Consider the following 22,758-nt stretch of genomic DNA (forward strand, 5'->3'; position numbering starts at 1 on the left):
CTTCTGGTGAAAATCCAACAAAATTTAACATTAAGATTCATCATTTTCTGGTCGGCTTTGCTTCTGTATATGTCAAGCAAGGACATGTCAGATGTGGAACCACAAATCCATGTACTGAGGATAACAATATTGCTTCTACCTATGTTCAACTGTCATTTTTTTTTGTATATTCTGGTTATAACCTTCCCAGACTTCATATGCAACTGCTGGGCCTTGCTGCTTGAGGTGTAGGAAGTTTATACCTGTAATCTTGTACACATAACAAATAGCTATCATCAATGAAGAGAATTTTTCTGATACAATTATGCAGAATCTTGTTTCCATCATCATCAGCAACAACAACAAGGAAGGGAGATAATGGTGGCTAAGTGGATAACAATATGGACTGACAACCTGGGTGTGCCGTTTGAATCTAGGGATGTTGGTAACCTTCACGTAACCCCCTTCTGTAAGTTAGTGCAAAATATCTTTTTATAGGCTGTCCAAAAAGTCACTGAAGGGTTTTGAACTTAAATAGATTCTTTATTTTTGTTTTTTACACGATGGTCACCACTTATCAAGGCCCGGAAGCCACTCAGGGATAAGGGTTATTGCAAGTACAGTACGTTAGTGTGGATATTTAATGAAATGTTTACTTAAGGGGGCGGGTCTTTAGGAATTTGTTAACATTGGACTTGAAGACATCCAGGTTGTAGTCAGGTGGGAAGCAGGCAGATAGAACAGAGTTCCACAGGCGTGCAGTTCTAAGAAAGAAGCTTTGTTCATGGAATCTAAGTTTTCTGTGATTTTAACACAATCTGACTTAGACATTGTGAAATGTTAAAAAGAAAAAAATGTAAAATTCAAAAAATCTTTATTTATGAAAAATAATGTATTTTAAATGTTGCCCATTTGATTTCATCATCATCATGAGCAACAACAACAGGGAAGGGAGATAATGGTGGCTAAGTGGTTAACAATATGGACTGACAACCTGGGTGTGCCAAATTTGAATAGTTTGTTCCACAAAAACACTTTCACCTAGGGATATTGGTAACCTTCACATAGCCCACCTTCTATAAGTCCACAATATCTTTATATAGGGTGTCCAAAAAGTCACTGAAAGGTTTTGAACTTAAATAGTCTTGATTTTTGATATCTTTCTGTATTTTAACACAATCTAAGATATGAAATGTAAAATTCAAACAATATTTATGAAAAATGTCTTTTAACCATTTTTCAGCTTCACATATTTGTGCTCTTTTCAAAACATTATTCATTACAGATTGCAGAATCTCCGGATTGTGATTTAACTCCTTTATTTCGTTCCGCCAGCTGGCAGACCTCAGAACATCAAACCCCAAACCCTGCAAAAATTGAAGGAAAACATCAGGAATGAAATAAGGGAATTAAATCGCAATCCAGCTATGCCACTGACATACAGTATTTGCTACTAGTAATAAATAGGGCTGTGCCAACAGCATATTCTTTTGACTTAAGTATATATCCGCCACAGTAAGATAGTCAATCAACTGAGAACCACATCAATCTATATAAAACATTAACAGATATATACTCAAGAGTCAAAACAATGCAAAGAATATGCGAGTGTCACAGCTCTAGTAATAAATAACAAGTGAACAAACATTAAAACTTGTTTTATATATAGATTTTATTTATGATTTTCAAGATCGGATTTGGAGACTGATACAGCCAAAGACTCAATTTTCTAATCAAGAGAGAGAAAAAGTAATGGCGTTGTTGTTGGGTGTTTCTTCACCTCTCAGATTCATTGTTGTTTCTGAGTGCCAATCACCAGTATCACCGTGAGTTTCACATCACTCGATCTCCGACCCTACGATCTGCGTTTGGTGACACAGACCCACACATTCAGCAGTTTCCTCCTCTGAGCGGATCGCATTAATCGTCGTCAGAGGACGAATAGCATTTTATCTTTTTGTTTATAACTTGCAAGCAATTTTGTCTTTTCATTTATAACTTGCAAGCAATTTTGTCTTTTTGTTTATAACTTGCAAGCAATTTGTCTTTTTGTTTGTAACTTGCAAGCAATTCTAATTTAGTTTGATTACAGGACACACTTTGCTTAGAGTGAAGTCGAATTCTGGAGCTTCCTGCAAATAGAGAGAAATAGAAAAAAGAAAAAAAAAAGTTAGATTTTCCACAAATCTAGGGTGACTCACAGCGATACTATCACCCCCCCCTCCCCCGCCCAAAGTGTTAGGAAAGAAAAAGAAAAGTGGAAAAACTAAAAAAATAGGAGGAAATAAGTTGATCAACAAATAAAAAGTATAGGAAGTGAGATTAGTGGTAAGAGGGATATGGTTCATAGATGCACACAAAGGCAATCTGAAATAAGATTGTTAATCAGGGTGTGGCAGTAACTGGGACAAAAGATCGGACATAGAGGTCAATATATTTAGAGCTAGCAGCAGTGAATTTTGCGACAATTTACAACCATTTATGGACAGTAAAAACTCAGTTCTTATTGTTGAGCACAAAAAGTTGAAATTAAAGTTGGTCACTTAAGCTTGCATGCGCAGATCATGTTATAATCACTCTAGCCGTCTAGACATAATTATAAACATCAATTTACACTGCATTTCTCATGGTTAACATTGGCCGTGTGGTTTGTTCCTTGCTAATGGAGTCGGAGATGGCTTTGTGGCTGGGTTTGAATCTCCCAACTGACTGTAATCATAACTCCCTGTACTGATAATTGCCAAAAAGATGAAACACTAGTGTCTGTAAATATTTAACAATTATATATATATATATATATATATATATATATATATATTATTGTTATTTACCTGTTACTATATATATATATTATCTATTATTTATAATTAGTAATAAATAGTGATATTTGCAATTAAAAATAAAATAGGTTTAAGACTCCCAAAATTCTGTACTAGAACTGTAAGGACCCGTGGTGCACTGGTTAGAGTACTTGGAAAAATCAATTGTAGAAGTGATATTCTCCTGAAAGTTCAATTCTCAGTGTGGGTGAGCAAAAAAATACAATTGCCAATTACTTAGAACTTCTATCCAGTCATGGTTGATGGAATGAGAGCATGCTACCCCTGTGAAGTAAAAAAAAAAAAAAAAAAAAAAAAAAAAAATGGGTTCCGTTTCAAATTCTGTCCAGATTCCTGAGTTCGACAAGGTACACCTGAAGAAGGTCAAAGGTTACAACGAACAAAATGTTGTGAAAATGACACTCAAGATGAGAACAGTAGTCCTGTGATATTATAAAGTGGACCTGAGGTGGACTTGAGTCATTAAGCGCTGAGAGGGGAGGGGCAATAGACAAAGGAATATGAAATGTCTTACAATAAACAATAGATCGGAAGTAGCAAACAATAAATCTGTAGGTATTTTTAGATTTGACAATGACAATAGAAACCTACAGATAAAACAGGGAAGTGCAGCTTCTGGTAGCCGGCGTGGGGTGGGGAGGGGGCAACCTCAGATACCAACGCAGAGGAGACAGTCAGTTGATAACTAGATGCCGTTCATAGCGGATGGGAGTTGATACTGACAACAGTTGGACAGTTTTTAGAGTTGACTGCGAAACAAATAGAGACGAATTGCGACTGACAGACGAACGTAACATCGATAGAACGGGTGAAGACAGACACACACACAAAAGTCCAACCGTCAATTATATGTGAAACATTGGCGTTTGTGTTTTTCCTTTCTTTGTTCCACGACTTATTATATTTCTACTTTGTGAACCACATTTGTTCCCATCAACAGTCGCCAGCGAGAAAATGACGATCCGGCCATAAGAGGAATAGTCGAATGAAAAATCCACGACACACGACGTTGGGAGTCGGAGATCTGTCGGGGCCACATACGTCTGGTTACAGTCCGAAGAATCCAAATAAAAATAATGCAAGATTTTTGTTGTAATGTCTATGAATTTTAATTGATCAATTAAAAATGATTCTCTAAAATAAATATAGGTGCGTAAATCATACAGATTTTTCTTTTGTTTTTTAAAAAAGAGGGAATTCTGGATACTATCCCATTTCTCCGATCCCCCTGGGGTAATCACATTACAACTGGCTGCAGTCAGGTTCTGTCTCTTCGTTTTCAAAGTAATCCACCCAGTCCTCAATGCTAATCATGAAGGACATTTTTTACATTTGAGGTGATGCACAAAAGTGTCTTGCACCTTCTTGAACGAGATTGTCTTGTAGTAACGTGTCTGACACAGTATATTCTTTTTTGATGAAGATCTCGTTATGCCCACAGGTGTTACTTTCACGATGTTTTGCAAAATAAAAGTGATTGACAGATTAATAATGGATTTTTTTTTTATTATTGTGTAAGGGTCATCCCACATATACTGCTGTCAATGACCTGGTTGACCTAATTCGTTCAGTCATAAATAAATAAATATAATGACATAAATAAAGTAGGAATTGATTCAAACACGCCTTGTACGTATTAGTTCAGTATCTGGGTAGATACCAGATACCTCCAGATTGCAACTGTCCATTGCTTACATTCAGTATAAAGGGTTAAGATACGTAATGTTGATAGCGGCAATCATCTGAAGAGAGTTAATATATATCAGTTACCAAAAGTGATACGTTTTTTTGATAAGGTCAATACCAAGTAAAACAAATGGTGCTGATAAATTCCAGATTCCTCATTTTCATGTCAACATATTAGGAAGATACATAATGTCAATAACTAGCGCCCATACTTACAAAACTATTTAAACGTTGTCTTAAGGAGAATAGTTTCCCATCTCCCTGGAAAATTTCATCAGTATGCCCTGTATTTAAGAATTCAGGTGATCGCTCATCCCCCTCTCAGTACAGGCCAATAAGTCTCCTGTGCGTCATGAGTAAGTTGCTGGAATCTGTGTTAAATACAGAAGTAATCAACCATCTCAACAAAAATAACCTTCTTAGTAACACTCAATATGGTTTCCGTTCTGCTAGATCTACAGCAGATGTGCTTACAGTTATATCTCATAGGATTAGCAAATCTCTCGACGGGGGCAACCTTTCTAGGGCCATTGCTCTTGACATATCTAAGGCCTTTGATAGGGTATGGCATAAAGGTTTACTTCATAAGATCTCTAGCTATGGTATAGCTGGAAATGTCTTCTCAATTGCTAAATCATTTCTTTTTGATAGGTTCATAAGAGTAGTAGTTGAGGGACAAAAATCAGAAGCCCTCAGTATTAATGCCGGTGTCCCTCAGGGGTCCATCCTGGGCCCAACTCTTTTCCTGATCTACATTAATAATCTTCCAAATCACATCCTTACATCATTTGTAGACATTTATGCTGACAACACTACCATTTATGGTAGCACATCTAAGACAGTAAACGACCAAGTTCTCTCCAATTCTCTCTCCTCTGATCTTGAGCATGTAGTACAATGGGGAAAGGAGTGGCTGGTTACGTTTAATGCATCTAAAACCAAGCTTCTCTCTTTACATCATCAACATTCTGATCCCCATCTGGCATCAATTGAAATGAATGGCTCTCGTGTTCAGGAGGCCTCAAGTTTTGACAAGCTTCTGGGCTTGACCATTACTCCTGATCTTAAATGGAACACGTACATCAAATCTGTTGCCAAGGCCGCTGGAAGAATGGTGGGATCTTTCTATCGATCCAGTAGATATCTCACTGCTGATGCAATATAAGAGCCAGGTACGTCCAAGGATGGAATACTGTTGCCACATCTGGGCAGGAGCTGCTAGAAAGGACTTGGCCTGCCTTGATAGAGTTCAAAATAGACTTCGTAGCCTCGTAGGAGATGTCCTTTTCTCTTCCTTGCAACCTCTATCTCACAGAAGAGATGTTGCGAGTTTGTCTCTGATGTATCGTTATTTTCATGGAAAGTGTTCGACTGAGCTTCAATCTATGGTCCCCCCTCGCAAAACTTTCACAAGAAACACTCGTCTAGCTGTAAACACTATCAATAATTCCCCCCACTCTTTATCTGTGCCTAAACCTAAACGTAGATTCCATGAACAAAGCTTTTTTATTAGAACTGCACGCCTGTGGAATTGTCTTCCGTTTTCCTGCTTTCCGGCTGACTACAATATGGTTGTGTTCAAGTCTAACGTAAATAAGTTCTTGATGAGCCGTTCCATATAAGTTATCAAATTTAACAAATTTTCATTACTAATGATTATTATATTGTCCAATTTCTACTGTACACTCTTTAACCCTTATCCTTGAGTGGCCTCTTGGCCTTGATAATGTGTTGATACCTATGAAAAAAAAAAAAAAAATGAAAAAGTCCAATGTGAACAAGTTCTAATTGAATCGTCCCCCTAAGTAATCCAAGTTACAAAATTCCCACTGTTTACTATGCTAAAATCACAATGACTAATGTATACCTATTAACCCTTATCCTCGAGTGGCCTCTGGGCCTTGATAAGTGGTGACACCCATGTAAAAAAAAAAAATCCACGACATCTAACCACAAATTTACCAAGAAATGTGATGTCAGATACAGTGATAGTCTCTCCGCATACACATCATCTTTAAGGCAGTGCAAAGAAAGAATGTGATGAGGAGAGAAGGTGTAGATTATAAAGTACCCACTCAGAATCAGTTTTGAGATCGACCACATCACCTAAAAGTTTTCTTTCACTTAATCTCGGAAAACAGGTTTGGGATGATAAAACTTGCTGCAGCAATATTAGAAACGTGTGCATAAGAATAGGATTAATACGGTAAATTTCTACATCTAGTTCGAGTGAAAATTCCTACTGAAGATTAGAAGGCTGCGTGTACTGGCTGTGGCGTCACCATACAGTAAGCTGAAATGCCAAATTAGTAAAAAGGATCGGGTCTCTTTTTGTGTGAACCACCAAACAGGGCAGCTGGGCTTTTGGATAGCTGCTTCTTTTCTTCCATGGCTGATAGGGTGTAGAGTTGTTTGAGATGCGTACATGTATATTTTTTAAAATGAATAAAACTCAGTTTTTTTTTTTTTTTTATTGCATTTTCACCCCGAAACAAGGCACGCGGTGCCACTTTGATGTAGGGGGCTATTATCTGGGACATAATTGCAGGGATACTATGGGAGGGAGTTGAGCAGCAAGATATCTGTTTACATTACAATTGAACTTCTGCATGTTAGGACAGTCGAAGAAGCAGCAACCTGGAAGGGAATTCTAAAGTCTCGCAGTTCTGGGGAAGAAACTGTTAGAGTAGAAGGCTTTCTGGCATCTGGGGATCTCTACTGTGAAGGGGTGGGATTTTGCTGCTTGTCAGGTTTGTCGGGGGTTATTTACACAGAGGGGTTATAAGGGCTTGTAGTTCGTCGGAGCATATACCATTCGGGCCGAGGGATGAAACATTTTGTCGATGGGAGAGAGGCTGAAGCCTAGCTGACAGTTTGGGACCTATTAGGTTGGCAACTTTCTTTTGAACCCTGTCCAGGAGTGAGAGACTTGCAGTAGATGCACCAACCCAAATGTGACAACAATACACCATACATGGGTGAACGGTGGCCTTGTAGAGGTGCAGGATACTTTCGGGCGTTAGTAACTTTCCAGCACGGTAAAGAGAGCTCACCTTCCTCACAGCAGCCGCGGCAATGCCCTCAACGTATCTGCTCCAGCTCATGATCCCAGTGAACGTTAAGCTGAGTAGTTTAAACAAAATACTTTCAGGTAATGTACCATAAGCCATAGCTATTGGTGGTTGAGAAGGAAGACAGAAAACGAAGTAGAATAGGATGGAGAAGATGGATTTCATGTTGGTGTGATGTTGCCGAATAGATGTGAATCAAACACCTTGTCTAAGAGTGTTCAGGGTAATTTACTTATGTACTTACTGAGGAGTCCTTTTTATGGCCGCTGAGTAAAAGTTTCATCACAACAAAGTTTGTCTTGGCAATTTTTATTAAATTTTGAACCTGAGATAAAAAAGAAATTCCATTATAAAAATGAAAAAAAAAACAAAAACAAAACAAAACATAAAAATAATTTCACCTGTTTTATGTCACATCAATATTTTTAATGGCTGAAGCACAATATAATCACAAACAACAAATTTTTGAACTCATAGCTGGAGTTGGTGTTGGTTCATACCTTTCCAAGAGTCTGGGTGGGTTTGAGCCAACAACCTCCAAAAAGGATTAACTTTCTAGAGAATATAAAAATGCACAGATGTTCCCCAGTCGAATGGTTATCCTAGGCAGGGGAGATAACAATGTTAGTTTTTGTGCAGAGAGGTTTTGCCATCTTTCCACATACAGCACCTGGTATTTACAAATAGTCACCAATCTGATACTGACTAGGCTCAACGTCACTTAACTTCTATAATCTAACAAGAACTTCTATCTCAACGTATGTTATGTATAAGTTTGGTTTGGTTGTATTGTTTTATAGCATATCAACCCTTTTTAGGTTATTTAATGCCGAATCCAATCATTTCCGTAAAAGTATTAGAGCGAAATTATGAAGTAAAAAAAAAAGCAAATTTTATTAAAAACAATGGTATCTATTTATTTTTTATGTTCAACCAAAACAATGCTATCTAGTTGATTGTCATGTTGCAATTAGTTAAATATTATTATATTATAAAACAATTTTTTCGATCTTTATCGGAAAAAAGCTTTGCCATATTTGTTGGGGACACGTGATGTAAAAGCAAGGGAAGTAACTCATACTTTGGAATGTTACTAACATACAATTTATTAAAATATAAACATATTCCTATATATATATATATATATATATATATAAAATGAACTCATTTTTTCCCCTATGATTTGGACTGTAATAGGATTAAAAATCAAGACATTTCATGTGAATGTAATATGCACAAACTGCAGCACAATATATGTGGTGTGTTATAGGCATATTACCTCTCCACTTCCTCGATAATCGTAGATTCCTATATTTTTTCCGCTGAGAGTTAACTGCCACAATCAGTTAAAATCAATGGAAGTAGTAAAATCTTTTCTCTCTAATTAATTCCTCCTTCCCCCTGCCACCACTTCGTTTACAAGGGACAGTTACGAAGGTGGTTTGGGTTTTCTTAACTTTGTAGTTGCTTAAAAAAACTGGAATGGAATTTTACCATTCCTTTTCATTCTATGCTTTCTACTGAGGGGAATGCACCATAGACTTAACCAAATCGGAGGGTTATTTATGCCATTTTTTTTTTCGCTGTTTGTTTTTCTGAACATGTTCATCATTTTTTTCCCCTTATTTTTGCTGTTTGTTCTTCCAATTTTTTTTAAAGAAGTTTTACGCTTGTTCACCGTTTTTTTTTGTTTTGATTTTTCCAATTTTTTTCAAAGAAATTGAACATCGTTTTTTTCTTTAATATTTAACCAGGGTTATTATTTCACTTATTCTTTACTTTACCCCCCCCCCACACACACACACACCTCCAAACACCCGGGCAACACTGGGTACCCCTGCTAGTAATAAATGAAATAAACATAATAAATTAAATAAACACAAAATAAAGTGAACAGAACATATATAACTTTTCAAAATAAACACGAAATAAAGTGAACAAAACAAACACACATATATATAGTTAAATATTTAACTACATACTATACAATGCTTCAAGCAAACTCCATTCACCACCGATGTATATATATATATATATATATATATATATATATATATTTTTTAGGTAACTGTTGAATTCAAAGTTTTTTTTTTAATATTTTTACTTGTAACGAGGTATCTACTGCAACATGACAGGTAGATACATTGGTTTTACTTGAAATCCAATATTTTGATTTTTGAATTTCGCTCTAATAATGAAGAAGTACCAGATTTTCAAAGCTTCCAGACAACAATTACCTCCTCTTTGAACTCTCCGGTTTCTTTTGATTTTCGAATTCCGCTACAATTGCATTCGTCTTGGAAAGACATCATTTACTCCCCCACCCAATTTTTTTTTTTTTAACTTTTCCATCTAGACTTCATCCCAATTAGAGATTGGCTTGCTGGTTTTTGGTTCGAAACAAACCGGAAAACAGTGGGTGGTCTATTATTTTAGAAAGAGTTGAGAGAGTCTTACTAATACCAGTTTTTACTTTTTGTTTTTTCCTCACTTCATGAGAAAATGAAATTATTCTTAATAAAAAACAATTTTTTTATGTAGATATTTCTATAAAAAAAAAAAAATTGCTTTTAAAATCCTAAGCAGGACAACCTTTGGAATGAATGTGGTATTATGGCGATTAAGGATTTTAGCTAGGAATAGCTTGGACAATCAAAGGTAAAGTGACAAGGATGATCCTAGACCACCCCTCCCCACACTTTTGAATGACTTTCTGTCTTATTTTTTGATCATTGTAAATTTTCAAAAATAAAACATGTTTAATGTGTAGTATCTGTTCTCTACAACATCAGTGTCATCTGAGGCTGGAAGTTTTCATGTAATTATCTCCTAAAAAAATTAAAAAATACGGACAGACATAGAAACAGAGAAAGTGCTACTTATATTAGAAGTAGCTTGTCTAAAAGGCATTCAAGAATTCTAGATAAAATTGGTCTGAGTGACAAAATAAAAAAGAAAATGCGACTTACTTCTTCATTTGGATTGGAGATATTTTCATAGAATGTTTTTGCTTGATGAAAATGTTTGCAGGCAAGTCCGTACATTTCTGTTGAGGCTCGATCGTAATTGTATTTAGAAAAATCATTCATTTCCTAAAAAAAAATATAAAAACAATAAAAGGAAAATAATCATGTGCAATGTTAAAAGATGACATTTCTGTCATAGGATATTGTCTAATATTTGTAAGATACACTGAAGTAATGCAACAAGTCACATCAGTAATGTTGTATATCAGAGCTGATTAGAAGTTGTCATGAATAGCTTTCGGAATAGACCCCCCCCCTCAACCTCCTCATGTTAAGAATGGCTTTCGGAATTTGGCACTTTGGACATATGACCATTTTGGCCAATACTCCATGTTCAATGAGAAACCTCCTAAGTAATTTTTTGTTTCCAAAATTTTACTATTGCATAAAATTTCTTATATTTGTAATATGTGCACATATCGATGGTTGTGCTATCCATTTTTTAAACTTAAAATTTATTATTTTATCAATTACTTTCGATATTTTGAGGCCATGTGCAATTAAAAAAAGATTAAAATGGAACGAAATTTAAATTTCTGCTCCATTTTAAAACAACTGTAAAACAGAGTGTCCTTTGCAAGTTTTACCGATAGATGTAAAGGGAAAGAACGTTGTATTTTGAGAAGATGAGAACTATGTCTCATAGTTTTTTTTAGATGAGGATTGATAATTTGGATTATTTAGACTACTGTTCTCATCTTGGATATTATTCTCGCAGCATTTTAGCCAATCTAACCTCCGACCTTCTTCAGGTGCACCTTGTCAAACTTGGGAATCTATACAGAATTTTGACAAAACTCTTCATTTATATCCATTACACCACAGGTGTAATATTATCTCGTGTCTTTTTTTCTTGATTTGAATTTTAATTTTCTAAAAAGTTTATAGATATTGTCCAATAATTATTCAAGAAGTTTCAATCTTTCAGTTAATTTTTCATTGGATTACTTTTGTATTGACGGAAATAATATATTTTTCATTGAAAAAAATTGGCCAGCATTTATGAAAAAAATCACAAAACTTTCCTTCAGTACTTTCCAGCATTTTCCATAACCTGTTTGGGTGATTCTGATGATAGCACCAAAAATTTTAATCAATCAATTATAATACTTATTAATATTAAACGTCTCATAATAATTGTAAATTATTTACCTTGTACCGTGAATAGTGAACCATGGGAGGAGTAACAAAATGTACAAAAGGAGCGAACCGATGAGAATAGCGAACTTCCTCGTTGTCAAATTCAAACTTTGCCTGTTTCATTCTACCATCCAACTGGAAGCCAATCAAAGCCTGATAATATAAAAAATAAAATAAATGGAATTTAGAGTTCAATCTTTGTGTGAACATGCGCAATGCTGCATGTTTAATGGGTTGCATAGTTGTAATGCATACAGACAACAGCAGTAATGCGTACAAATGACAGAAATTTAGCTAATAGAAGAGAGCACCCGAGAAATGAATTGACCTTTAAAATAGTCAGGTCTTCTTAGAAACAAAGTTCCATGCAGTGATTATAACTCACTTGAGTCTTGGATAAAAATTAATACCTTTTCAGATATAAGACTCGCTGAATAGTAATTATTTTTATGTCCATAGATAAACTGGCACATGATTTTCAAGTAGGTGACTGGGTGGTCAACGACAAATTACACAAATATTTACATATATCTCAGCATGATAAGCAGAGAGAGAGAGTCTTTAAGCTACTGTTTGTGCTTAGTTGAAAGTTATGTTTATTTGGATTTATAGCCGTGTTATTTAGTAGAAGAAAAGTATTTCTTAAAATAAAATATCATTGTTTTAAACTTGAATAATGGTTTCGTTTGGAGGGAGAGCTCTTTTGTTACAGCACCGAATTTGAATATGCACAAGAGATGATCCTGGCTTGTGCAGTAAACACACAGACTCAAATTCATACTTGGATCAGATAACGTAAATCATTGCAGAGACACGTCATCATATTTAGTTTGATATCTGTTTTACATGCTGCCATGTGTTGGACAGCTTTTAGAAATTTACTTTCACACTAACCTATCTCTGGCCAGGTCTTTATTTATCCCTTTTTCCCCCCTAAAGCTAATTATTATCACTCCCTCCTTCGTTTTCCTTGGCCTTTCCCTAAAAGCTGAACCTGCTATCTCAATTCTATATCTACTAACTCAAGAACTTTCAACCATTCCTTCAATGTGACCATGCCATCAAAATGTACTCTTCTGCACACATCTCCCTATGCTATTCAGATTTCATCTTCTGAGGTCATTAGATCTAAGCCTGTCTTTAAGGTTCACATTACACACCTATCTCATTTCTCTTCATGCAACGTATGTCCTCAACCCTCACTGGCCAAGTTTCAATTCCATACATTATCACATTGTATACATATATCCTCAGAGGTGAATACATTCAACCAATGGAATTATTCATTAAAAATACCCAAAGAAGCACAAATAAATAATATTACAGAAACCTCAAAAGAGCGATTGCTGAAATTGGTTCATAGCAATAGATCAGGATTTAATTATTTGTTATAACACATATTCAAAATTTGGCAAAAAGTGTTAACCGTTTTATTTTGTCCAAAATTATCCCTATATTAAAAAACAAAAAGCAAAGAAAAATCTGTATGATGTACATACCTGTGATGAAACAAAAAATATCATATTCCAAAAATTAAGTACATTGATCAAGTAGTTTTAATTTTAAATAAGAAAATCACATTTTTATGAGTAACTGAAGGGTAACTGTCTTGTCTGCCATTTTAAAAACAATTTAAAAAGAAAAAAGGCAAAGGGAGATAACTCAATAATTTAAATATGCAAGCTTTTTGTTGTAATACTTATGAATTCCTAAAAATTGCTTAAAAATGATTTTCTTTATAAAAATAAAACTACTTGATCAATTTACATGGTTTTTGGAAGATGATATTTTAATTTCGTCACAGGTTTGTACATCATACAGATTTGTTTTTGTTTTTTTGTAAAGGAATTCTGGACAAGAACCACAGTTTTCAATAAAAAGTTGATGGGAAAACATCTATGAATTTGTGAGTGGATAAAGAAAAATAGTCTTTGTTTACCTTATAGTAACCTCCAAAGAGTTGCTGATGACCTTGGTTAAGCGTAATTTCTCGGCTTAACGTTTTGGTCCGTTTCTTCTTTTTATTTTTCCTGTTGTTTCTTCCTTTTACTTGCTGGTCTAAAAAAAAAGAAAAGACAGGAAATTATTTAAAATTTCTGATTACGGTTCAAATGGTATAAGGAATGAAACCTGAAAAAGGAGCAGAACCTAAAAGCGAAAAAGAAAAAAATTCACTCTCAAATCAGTTAAAATAAGACTCACTTTCAGGTTATAGAGCCAGTTTAAAAATATCCTAGTGACTCCTTCAAAAATTGCTAACTATCTCTGATTATTATTCATTAGAATCTTAATGACAACAAGTCTCCAACTTTATTTTTGAAATCGATACTTTTTTTTTAAATTACATACCTATGTATGTGTGCACACATTTATGTCTAAAGGTGACTTTTCAAATGTGTTAAAAATATTTTGTTTCTAATATTAAAAAAAGAAAAGGTTATAGTCAGCTAATATACTTCCTAACTTCCAGTGTGGCTGCTACCAGAAGTGATGACAAGGCAAATTAATTCCTTCACTTTTATTGTTCTTCAGTATTTCTACTATGAAGCGATTTATATATTTCTCTGAGGTCATCATACAAAATACAGGTTATTATTATTACTAAGATACTTCTCCGGCATTTGTCTCAGGATAAATATGGCACCAATGATACGTTTTATCTATACTTATCTTACTTCTTATTTGCTGATCAATTCTCTCAATCAATTTCAAGAACTGATCCATCAAATTAAAGCCTCTGTAATTACGTCTATAATGTTTCCCTTATAACAATTCACAATTGTATCACGTTCCTAGTCTTTCGAGATAATCTCTTCTTTTATGATCCGATTTGTCAAGTTTTGCGATCATCTCAATGCTCATTTCATCTGCCGCTTTTAGCATTTTGGCAACAAGATCTAAGCGTTTTGTAATCTTACCTTTCTTCATCTTAATAACAGCTTTCCGTACCATTTCTTTTTCAATTCTGGCAAATATACTGCTTTTGCAACTTTTAGATTTTCACAGTTTCAATAATTTGCTATACTGGTATTTCTCAAGCATCTCTCTTGTCCTGTTCATTTGCTGCTAGTTACAGATTTATTGAATAAAAAAGCTATAAAAATAAATGAACATACCATTTTGTGCTTCATGTTCCATTAAAAAGCTGTCAGCTCTAATGAGAGTAGACACCATCCACGCATACAGCATTTCATGGAGATACCTGAGAAAAAAAGGGGAAAAAGTAGTTCAATATGCAAATTGAAGAGGAACAAGCTGATTGAACCAATTTTTTTTTCAAATCCAAATCCAGAGTGACGCTTTTCAGAAAGAACTATTTATCCCACATTAATAAAAGAAAAATGACCTAATGTCTAACTTTGTCCTTATAGGAAGAAAATAGGCAATTCTGAATAAAATCTTGTGAAAAAAACGGAAAAACAAAGATTAAGTACAAAAAAAAATAAAACAAGCTGAGCATGCAAGCTTCCTCTCCACAAGTGAAAAATTTACTTCCACTATGACTAATGTTTGTGCAAAATTTCGCAAAAATCCAAGGCGTAGTTATTGAGAAAAGTGCAAAGAAATAAAGGATGAATGATTTGGTGCAATTGTACTCGTATAATGGGCCCTAGGGAAGCAACCAGTTATCCCGGAAAATCGGTTCTGGCAAAAATTTACTTTCTCCATGACTAATGTTTGTGCAAAAAAAAAAAAAATCCCCAAGGCGCGGGTAACTGAGAAAAGTGCGAACAAATGAATGGATAAATGGGAGTGAATTATTAGGTTCAATTTTTGCTATAAAAATTTTTGCAGTAAAAATTTTTGCTGTAAAAATTTTTGCAGTAAAAAACAATTTTTGCTGTAAAAGGTAAAAATGGAAGTGTGGTTTGGTTTGGTTTAAGACCATGCACAGCCTAGACAATCACTGACCCCAATATTTGTGTGCTGTGATTTTCTTCTTCATTTTTTGTTCTCATTCTGGCTGTATCATCTTGGTAATTGCTGAGAGTGAGAACACTGGTTTACAATATTACAAAAATAAAAGCAACAGAAACTTATAAGACAGAACGTTAAACTGTCACAAACTTGTCAACTGTTATAAACTAACTCTGACTCTTAAATATACTGATGAGGACCGAAAAATCTTAGTTTCTCATCTTTGACAAAACAGAAAATAACTTGGCCACTCCCAATCGACTACTTATCCTATTTTCGATCGCATTTATGTACGTTCATGAATTACTTATTATTCTGGATCATGTTTTTTACTTCTGATAATTTTTTTATTTTGTAAACTATTTCCTAATATTCTTCTGTATTTGGGTGGACTGGGAGAGATCACAGTCCATAGTATCATATTATCTCTTATTTCTGGGTTAGTTTATGAACCATGAATATTTTGACTTGAATTGCTCCCTTCTAACCCCATCCTCACAATATTCAATCCTTCCTCACCAATATGTGTAATGTATATTTGTAAGCAGTTATACACACTGCTACATGCTTTTTACATTATATATATATATATATATATATATATATGTGTGTGTATATATATATATATATATATATATATATATATATGTAACCCTCGCTATCCAACATTAACAATCAATTAAATATTACTATTTAAGTTTAATGATATATTACTTATATTCATTTATAAACCCAGAAAACTTGGTTTTAAATAAATTGTTTTTTGTGAAAATCCAGGAAGAATCAATATCGGGATCAGCCATCCTCTGGTCACGCCTGCCTGTTGATGTGGCAAGCAAGAGTATTGTGTCAGGTGCAGAACAGCATAACAATATTTCTTTCTGTGCACGTGCAAGTGATATTCCTTTGTGCGTTCTAAACTAAACTTTCCCAAACTCTGTATGCAACTACTGTTTTCTGCTGTGTCGAGAGTAAAAACCTATAATAGCTGCAACCAACAAGGAGGACTTGATGCAGACTAGACAATACTGAGGCACAATGTTTGGGAGTGATATGCAGAAATTTGGCTCACTTAACAACATCAATGATGACAGTATTAAACTGACTATTTACCAGCCCTTCCCCTGAGCGGGGCTAGATGTGATACAATGTCAAGCTTAACATATGGGTGTGATCATTACTGAATACCATAAGGATGCTGCTCATGGCATCATGGTGTTTAGCAATGCCTACCAAGTGGTTCTAGAAACGACTGAATGCTGTTATTTAAAATGCGAACATGTGTTTGGAAGATGCTCACCAGAAAATGTAATGATATTCGTATGGGGCATAGAGTTCAAGTTCTAGTCCAGCTAGAGTGTAGTTAATCATCACATAAAGTGTGTGGTAGAGGACCCATGTTCCGAAACAGGCAAGGTGCACTTTCGTCGGTTCAGTTTTGATCAATTGGTTGTGCAAGTAGGAATCCACTTTATCCGCCTGGAAATAAAATTGAATGATAATAATAAAAAAAAAAAAGGCTGTTGAATTAAAATATACAAAGTATTGTTACAAAATATTTTTAAAAAATGCCAGACAAAGCCGATTCAAATGTTGGATGTTATTGAAGTGCATTTAATAAGTAATAGAATAGAAAGTAGTGATGGGACGATTCCAATACCATAACAGATACTGTTCTAAATTTCTAATTCAGATTCTTTAAAACTATGTACATATTTAACCACAGAGTTGCTTTCGTTTCCAAATTTTTTACATGAGGATTGGTTATTCGTATTATTTGGATTCATCGAACTACTGTTCTGCTTTTGAAGGTCAGAGGTTACATTGACCCAAACGTTGTGAAAATCACACTCAAGATGAGAACTGTAGTTCAATGATTACAAATTGTTGTTTTAATTTGATTTTCTGATTACCGCATAAACTCATGTAATATGCGCATTTTTAATCTTTGAAGTACCGTGAAGATCTATATATAATTTTTATAAATGTAAAAATGTATTAGAGGAGGAGGAGTGATCTATATATTTTAATTTTATTGGTAGTTTAAAATCAATAAATATTTATTGTTTTACCAATAGTACCAACGATAGAAAATTCAGTTTAAAACAAATCAAGCAAATAAAAGAATCGTTTTTTGGCATCAGAAAATAGGCACAAATTTTTCTTATTCAAATACCTCAAAGAGTTTAAACATTTTTTGGGGGGATTCCCAATTCTGATTATATGAAATAAATAGCCTGGATGCCCGGCGTTGCCTGGGTGTTTGGAGGTGTGTGTTGAGCAAAAAAAAAAAGAGGAAAAGAATGTGAAACAAAAAGTGACATCTTTGCCGTTGCATCCATTGCCAAACTGGAAGTGACAAAGGTTTAAATTAAGGTTAGTCAATTGAAAAGAGGGGATGACTTTCGAAAATATCGGCAAAAAAAGTGACCTCTCCCTGTAGAAAAGTGCCCAGTTGAGAGTGAAGGAATTAATGACCTTAGCCAATTTTTCGATGTTTGTTATCCGAAAGGCCGAGCTTTAAAACGATACCAATCTCGTGAAAATTCGTCTTCTCTGTCAAAAGTTTTAGGCAGACATACATACATACATACATACATACATTTAAACAAACAGGTGAGATTTATATTATAGATTGATGAGGCATAATTTTGGTAAATTCCAAGATTGCAAGCAGAGACCTTGGATGGAAGTCAACTGTGAACTAAATCTGATGTTCAAATCCAGCAAATAATAGTATAGACTTACAAGCCACACTGATGAGTCTTATTAAGACAAAACATATACAGATAAATAAAAAAAAATATGTTATAAAAATATGTAATTGTGTCCTTCAAAAGTACAGCACTCTATAGGGAGAATATGAAAACCTTCTAAATAAAGCAATATTGCAAAGTTCACTCTCTTTACCAAAATTTTGAACACTGTAAGGATTCTTGCTTTCTTTTTCCTGTTATAAATTTATGTCAGTATCGAAGTGTTGGAAGAAAGTCAAAAGTGATTTTAGTCCAACGTTCGGACCCAACAACTGATGGTATAGCATTACTAGCCACACTGATGAGTCTTATTAAGACAAAACATGTGAATAAATAAATAAAAAATTATTATTATAAAAATATATATTACATTCAGGGTGTAGTTTGAATAATCTATAATATAAATTGTGGATCTGTGAGTAATGGCCCCTAAGAGGTGACTCCAAACTCTCCAAATTAGGCTTCACTACTAGACCAAATTGGTAAAATATAGGGTTAGACTTTAAATCTCAGATGCAAGTTGATAACTACAATAAGCCTGGCAGTCATGACATTAGGCCCTACAACTGAGGGTGGGCATGATTATCTGATAGTAAAGTAAAAAATGTATCGCTTCCATCTCATTTAGTCAATGTCATTCTGTTGAATAATTAAGGTCATATGTACTGAAAATCCTGAGAATGCAGCAAACAACACTCAGATGTCAAATAAAAAAAAATTGAAATTTCGGGTTTGTATTACTGTACACATAGATTCGAAAAAGTTGTCAAAAACAAATATATAACAAATAAATGTTATCAAAGGCAAGATAAGTTACTTTTCTACCAAACTGGATATATTTTTCGTGTTTTTATTCACTGTAACATGTTTATTCAGCTCGAAAACCATACAGTGTTTACCGCTGTATTGGAACATTCAAGATGGCGTCTTATTCTCTCTTTAACACGGTAAGTGTGGGAAAAGATGTTATAAATAAAAAAGCAGATAAAACACTGTTAAAAACTCGCTCAATATATGTTACCGTGACATAGGTTGACATATATTTGGCGGGTTTTTAATAGTATTTTGTATAGTTTTTTATTTATAACACCTTTTTCCATACTTATGGTGTTAAAGAGGGTGTGAGACGCCATCTTGAATTTTCGAATACATCGGTAAACACTGTATGTTTTTCGAGCTGAATAAATGTTACATTGAATAAAAACACAAAAAATATATCCAGTTTGGTAGAAAAGTAACTTATCTTGCCTTTGATAACATTTATTTGTTATATATTTGTTTTTTGACAACTTTTTCGAATCTATGTGTACAGTAATACAAACCCGAAATTTCAAAAGGCCATTTTAAATAAAAAAAAATGCCGAATGAAGCTGGCAACAATCAAACGTCAAACAAAAATAATTGAAATTTCAAAACACTAATTTTAATAAAACAATGGTTAGTGCAGCTACACTGGATAGAGCCTTGAAATTGAATGTCAAAAGTGAGAGATTTCAGATGTCGAGGGTCACAAACGATTACATAACAGTGGCCTGAATTAAGGAAAGTTTTTTATTTTATTTCTGGCGAGCAGAGAGTCAGTCGCTGAATTTGTCTTTCTCCAATCATCCCATCATCGTATAACATTTCTCGTTTTCTCACATTCAATTATAGAATCTAAAAACCTTTTTCGCTGAAAATATTTCTCTAACATATGTTTGTCCCAAAATATCTCTCCCAAATCGAAGCAAAAAAAACAAAAAAAAACTCCAAAACTGATAACCTTGCCAAATAAGGGACCACCCCCTCCAAAAAAAATTGGTAACTCTTTAAATATACATAAAACCTGTGGATCTTTTTTGCTTGTCATAACTTATTACATGAGTATTCAGAAAGAAATAACAGATGACAAAGAGTAAATTGTAGTCGGTTAAGAGAAAAGGCTCGTACTAGTTTCCTAATTTTTGTTCATAATGTCACAGTCACATGAGAACCACCCATCCGTGTCGTAATATACAAAAACACGGAAAGAGAAAAAAAGATGTCGAACTATACATCATTTTACAACATTTTTGTTGACGTTTGTTCTTTTTACGATTTAACACTATCGTTACAGAGTGTATCTCGATATGTCTACACCTTCCTAGAAAGGCTCTTCTCATCCTAGCACAGTCCTCATCATCTTTCAACTGTTCTCCATAGATTTGTTGTTTGATTAGATGGATCTTCCATGAGGTTTTGAATTCTCATGAGAAGGCAAGTATATGTACCATTCAGACAGATTTCCAATTTCTTATAAAATGTTTGTGTTTCCGAACTATAGAGGAGAATGGGCTATATTACAGATTTAAAAATTTTCAATTTGATGTTTTTGCCCAAATGTGATGTCCATATTTTGCTCAAATCATTAAAAGCAGACTATACCATCCCCATTTCTGATGTTGAAATCTTTGAATGAGGTTGCAATCAAGAATCCTAGGTACTTATAATCATTGACCTGTTTTAGTGGCGTTTGATTCCATGTTTTGATACAGTGATCTGATTTAGAATAAGAGCATTTGTTCATATATTCAGTTTTTGTCTCATTGAGGTACAAGCCAATACAAGAGATTATAGAAGAGACTGGGCCCCAGCACTATCAGTGTCCGGGTGGAGTACCATAGTTACATTCCCTAATTTGAATAGCAGCAATACTATTGCTTATATATTCAAGTAAATGCTATCTAAAATTATTGAACAGTTCGGTGATTCCACTGTTATGTGTTTGATAGGTTTTTTGATGTCATTCAATCTTTCCTCCAGAGAATTAATTTGTCATGCTGAAATCTGAATGCTTGTATAGAAGAAGCGAACAACTATTTTTACATATATAAATATGTAATTTATTTTTATCATTCCAAAAAGCATGTAAAACTCTTAGAGTTGGAAAAGAGGACCTTGACATGATTCATCCTGCGAGAGCGAAAGCATCAAATTGAATTCACTTTTGTGGCAAGAGAAAGAGAGTAAAAACCATCAGTAAAAAAGGAGAGAAAAAAAGAATACATACATAAAAAAGAAAGAGAGAGTAAGAAAAAGAGAATAGATACATAAAAAAGAAAGAGAGAGTAAGAAAAAGAGAATAGATACATAAAAAAGAAAGAGAGAGTAAGAAAAAGAGAATAGATACATAAAAAAGAAAGAGAGAGTAAGAAAAAAAGAATAGATACATAAAAAAGAAAGAGAGAGTAAGAAAAAAAGAATAGATACATAAAAAAGAAAGAGAGAGTAAGAAAAAGAGAATACATACATAAAAAAGAAAGAGAGAGTAAGAAAAAGAGAATAGTGGTTATTCATTGTACTGTTAAGTTGGATACGGCATAATCAGGTTGATACACCAGTTCTCGTTAGATCACTGAAGCAACAGTGAGCCTGGTCAGTACTGAATGTGTGACCAATTTGAGAATTCCAGGCACTGTATGTAGGAGGACATCAACACCTCCCTGCAAAAGTTGCAAAATCCTAACTTCATCATCTCCCTTAACAGGGATATACATACGCTTGTGAATTGATACTCTCATGGAACTTCCTCCTAAGGTTAATGTCGTTTCCATTTTTTTCCATAAGTTTACTGGCAGTTTTTAACCTTTAGCCAATGTTAGCTAATAATTGATTTCATCCTTAGATGCATGTGTCAACCGCGTTTGTCGAAAACAGTTGTTACTTTATCAAAATTGTCTTGATTCTATTTGCCTTCCCACAAAGGCAAATAAAAATTGCTTTTAATGTAGAGAAACACAACTCCCTCAAAAAGGCAGTCATCCTTGTACCGCACTCATACAAATTTTAAATTATCTTATCCTTAACCATTTAAATGACCAATTCCATTACCATGCAATACTGCTAAATGAACAAATGTTGTGTAAAAAGCTAAAACTGTTCTTACCTCTTCTTGCAGAGCGGCAAGTTCCTCTAAAATGTGTGTCCATTTTTCCCGTTGTCGGGCTCTGTTGTGTCCTGTGATTTGAAAGATTGTGCAGATGGGTCGAACAGCCTTATTCAAAAAGGCATCAACATACTCCTTAGCTTGAGGGTTGCTGTAGAGGTTAGATCTAAAGTGGGGGATTAAAAAAAGAAAAAGAAATTTTTATATTATCGGACAACAAAGGGCTTATTTAAATCAGGAGGCAATTATAGAAATAAAAAACTATTTTCCTTAAGCGGATGCATTATTTGCTTGAGTGTTGTTTGCACAACATTTCAGCCGATGTAACCTTCGACCTTCTTCAGGTGCATCTTGTCGAACTTTGGAATCTTTCTGGTGAATTTGAGAATTTCGAACGAAACCCTTTATTTTATCCACAAGAGTAATATGTTCTCATTC

At 34.3% G+C, this 22,758-nt stretch overlaps 1 protein-coding gene across 1 annotated transcript in view; it reads right to left on the reverse strand.

Annotated features, from left to right (window-relative positions):
• Positions 1-1,626: 1,626 nt before the first annotated feature.
• Positions 1,627-22,758, reverse strand: part of LOC145259802 (N-alpha-acetyltransferase 35, NatC auxiliary subunit-like) — a 68,029-nt gene continuing 46,897 nt past the window's right edge. Inside the window, exons 13-20 of the mRNA XM_080117588.1 lie at positions 22,321-22,486; positions 16,961-17,139; positions 14,859-14,944; positions 13,682-13,800; positions 11,755-11,895; positions 10,546-10,668; positions 7,821-7,901; positions 1,627-2,111 (exon numbers count right to left, since the gene is read on the reverse strand). Coding sequence (XP_079973714.1) covers positions 2,052-2,111; positions 7,821-7,901; positions 10,546-10,668; positions 11,755-11,895; positions 13,682-13,800; positions 14,859-14,944; positions 16,961-17,139; positions 22,321-22,486 — 955 coding nt within the window. The 3' untranslated portion in view covers positions 1,627-2,051. The remainder of the gene's footprint in view (positions 2,112-7,820; positions 7,902-10,545; positions 10,669-11,754; positions 11,896-13,681; positions 13,801-14,858; positions 14,945-16,960; positions 17,140-22,320; positions 22,487-22,758) is intronic.

This window comes from Euprymna scolopes, chromosome 35 (genome assembly GCF_053919585.1).
Source record: "Euprymna scolopes isolate OS-2025 chromosome 35, ASM5391958v1, whole genome shotgun sequence".
Classification (NCBI taxonomy): Eukaryota; Metazoa; Mollusca; class Cephalopoda; order Sepiida; family Sepiolidae; genus Euprymna; species Euprymna scolopes.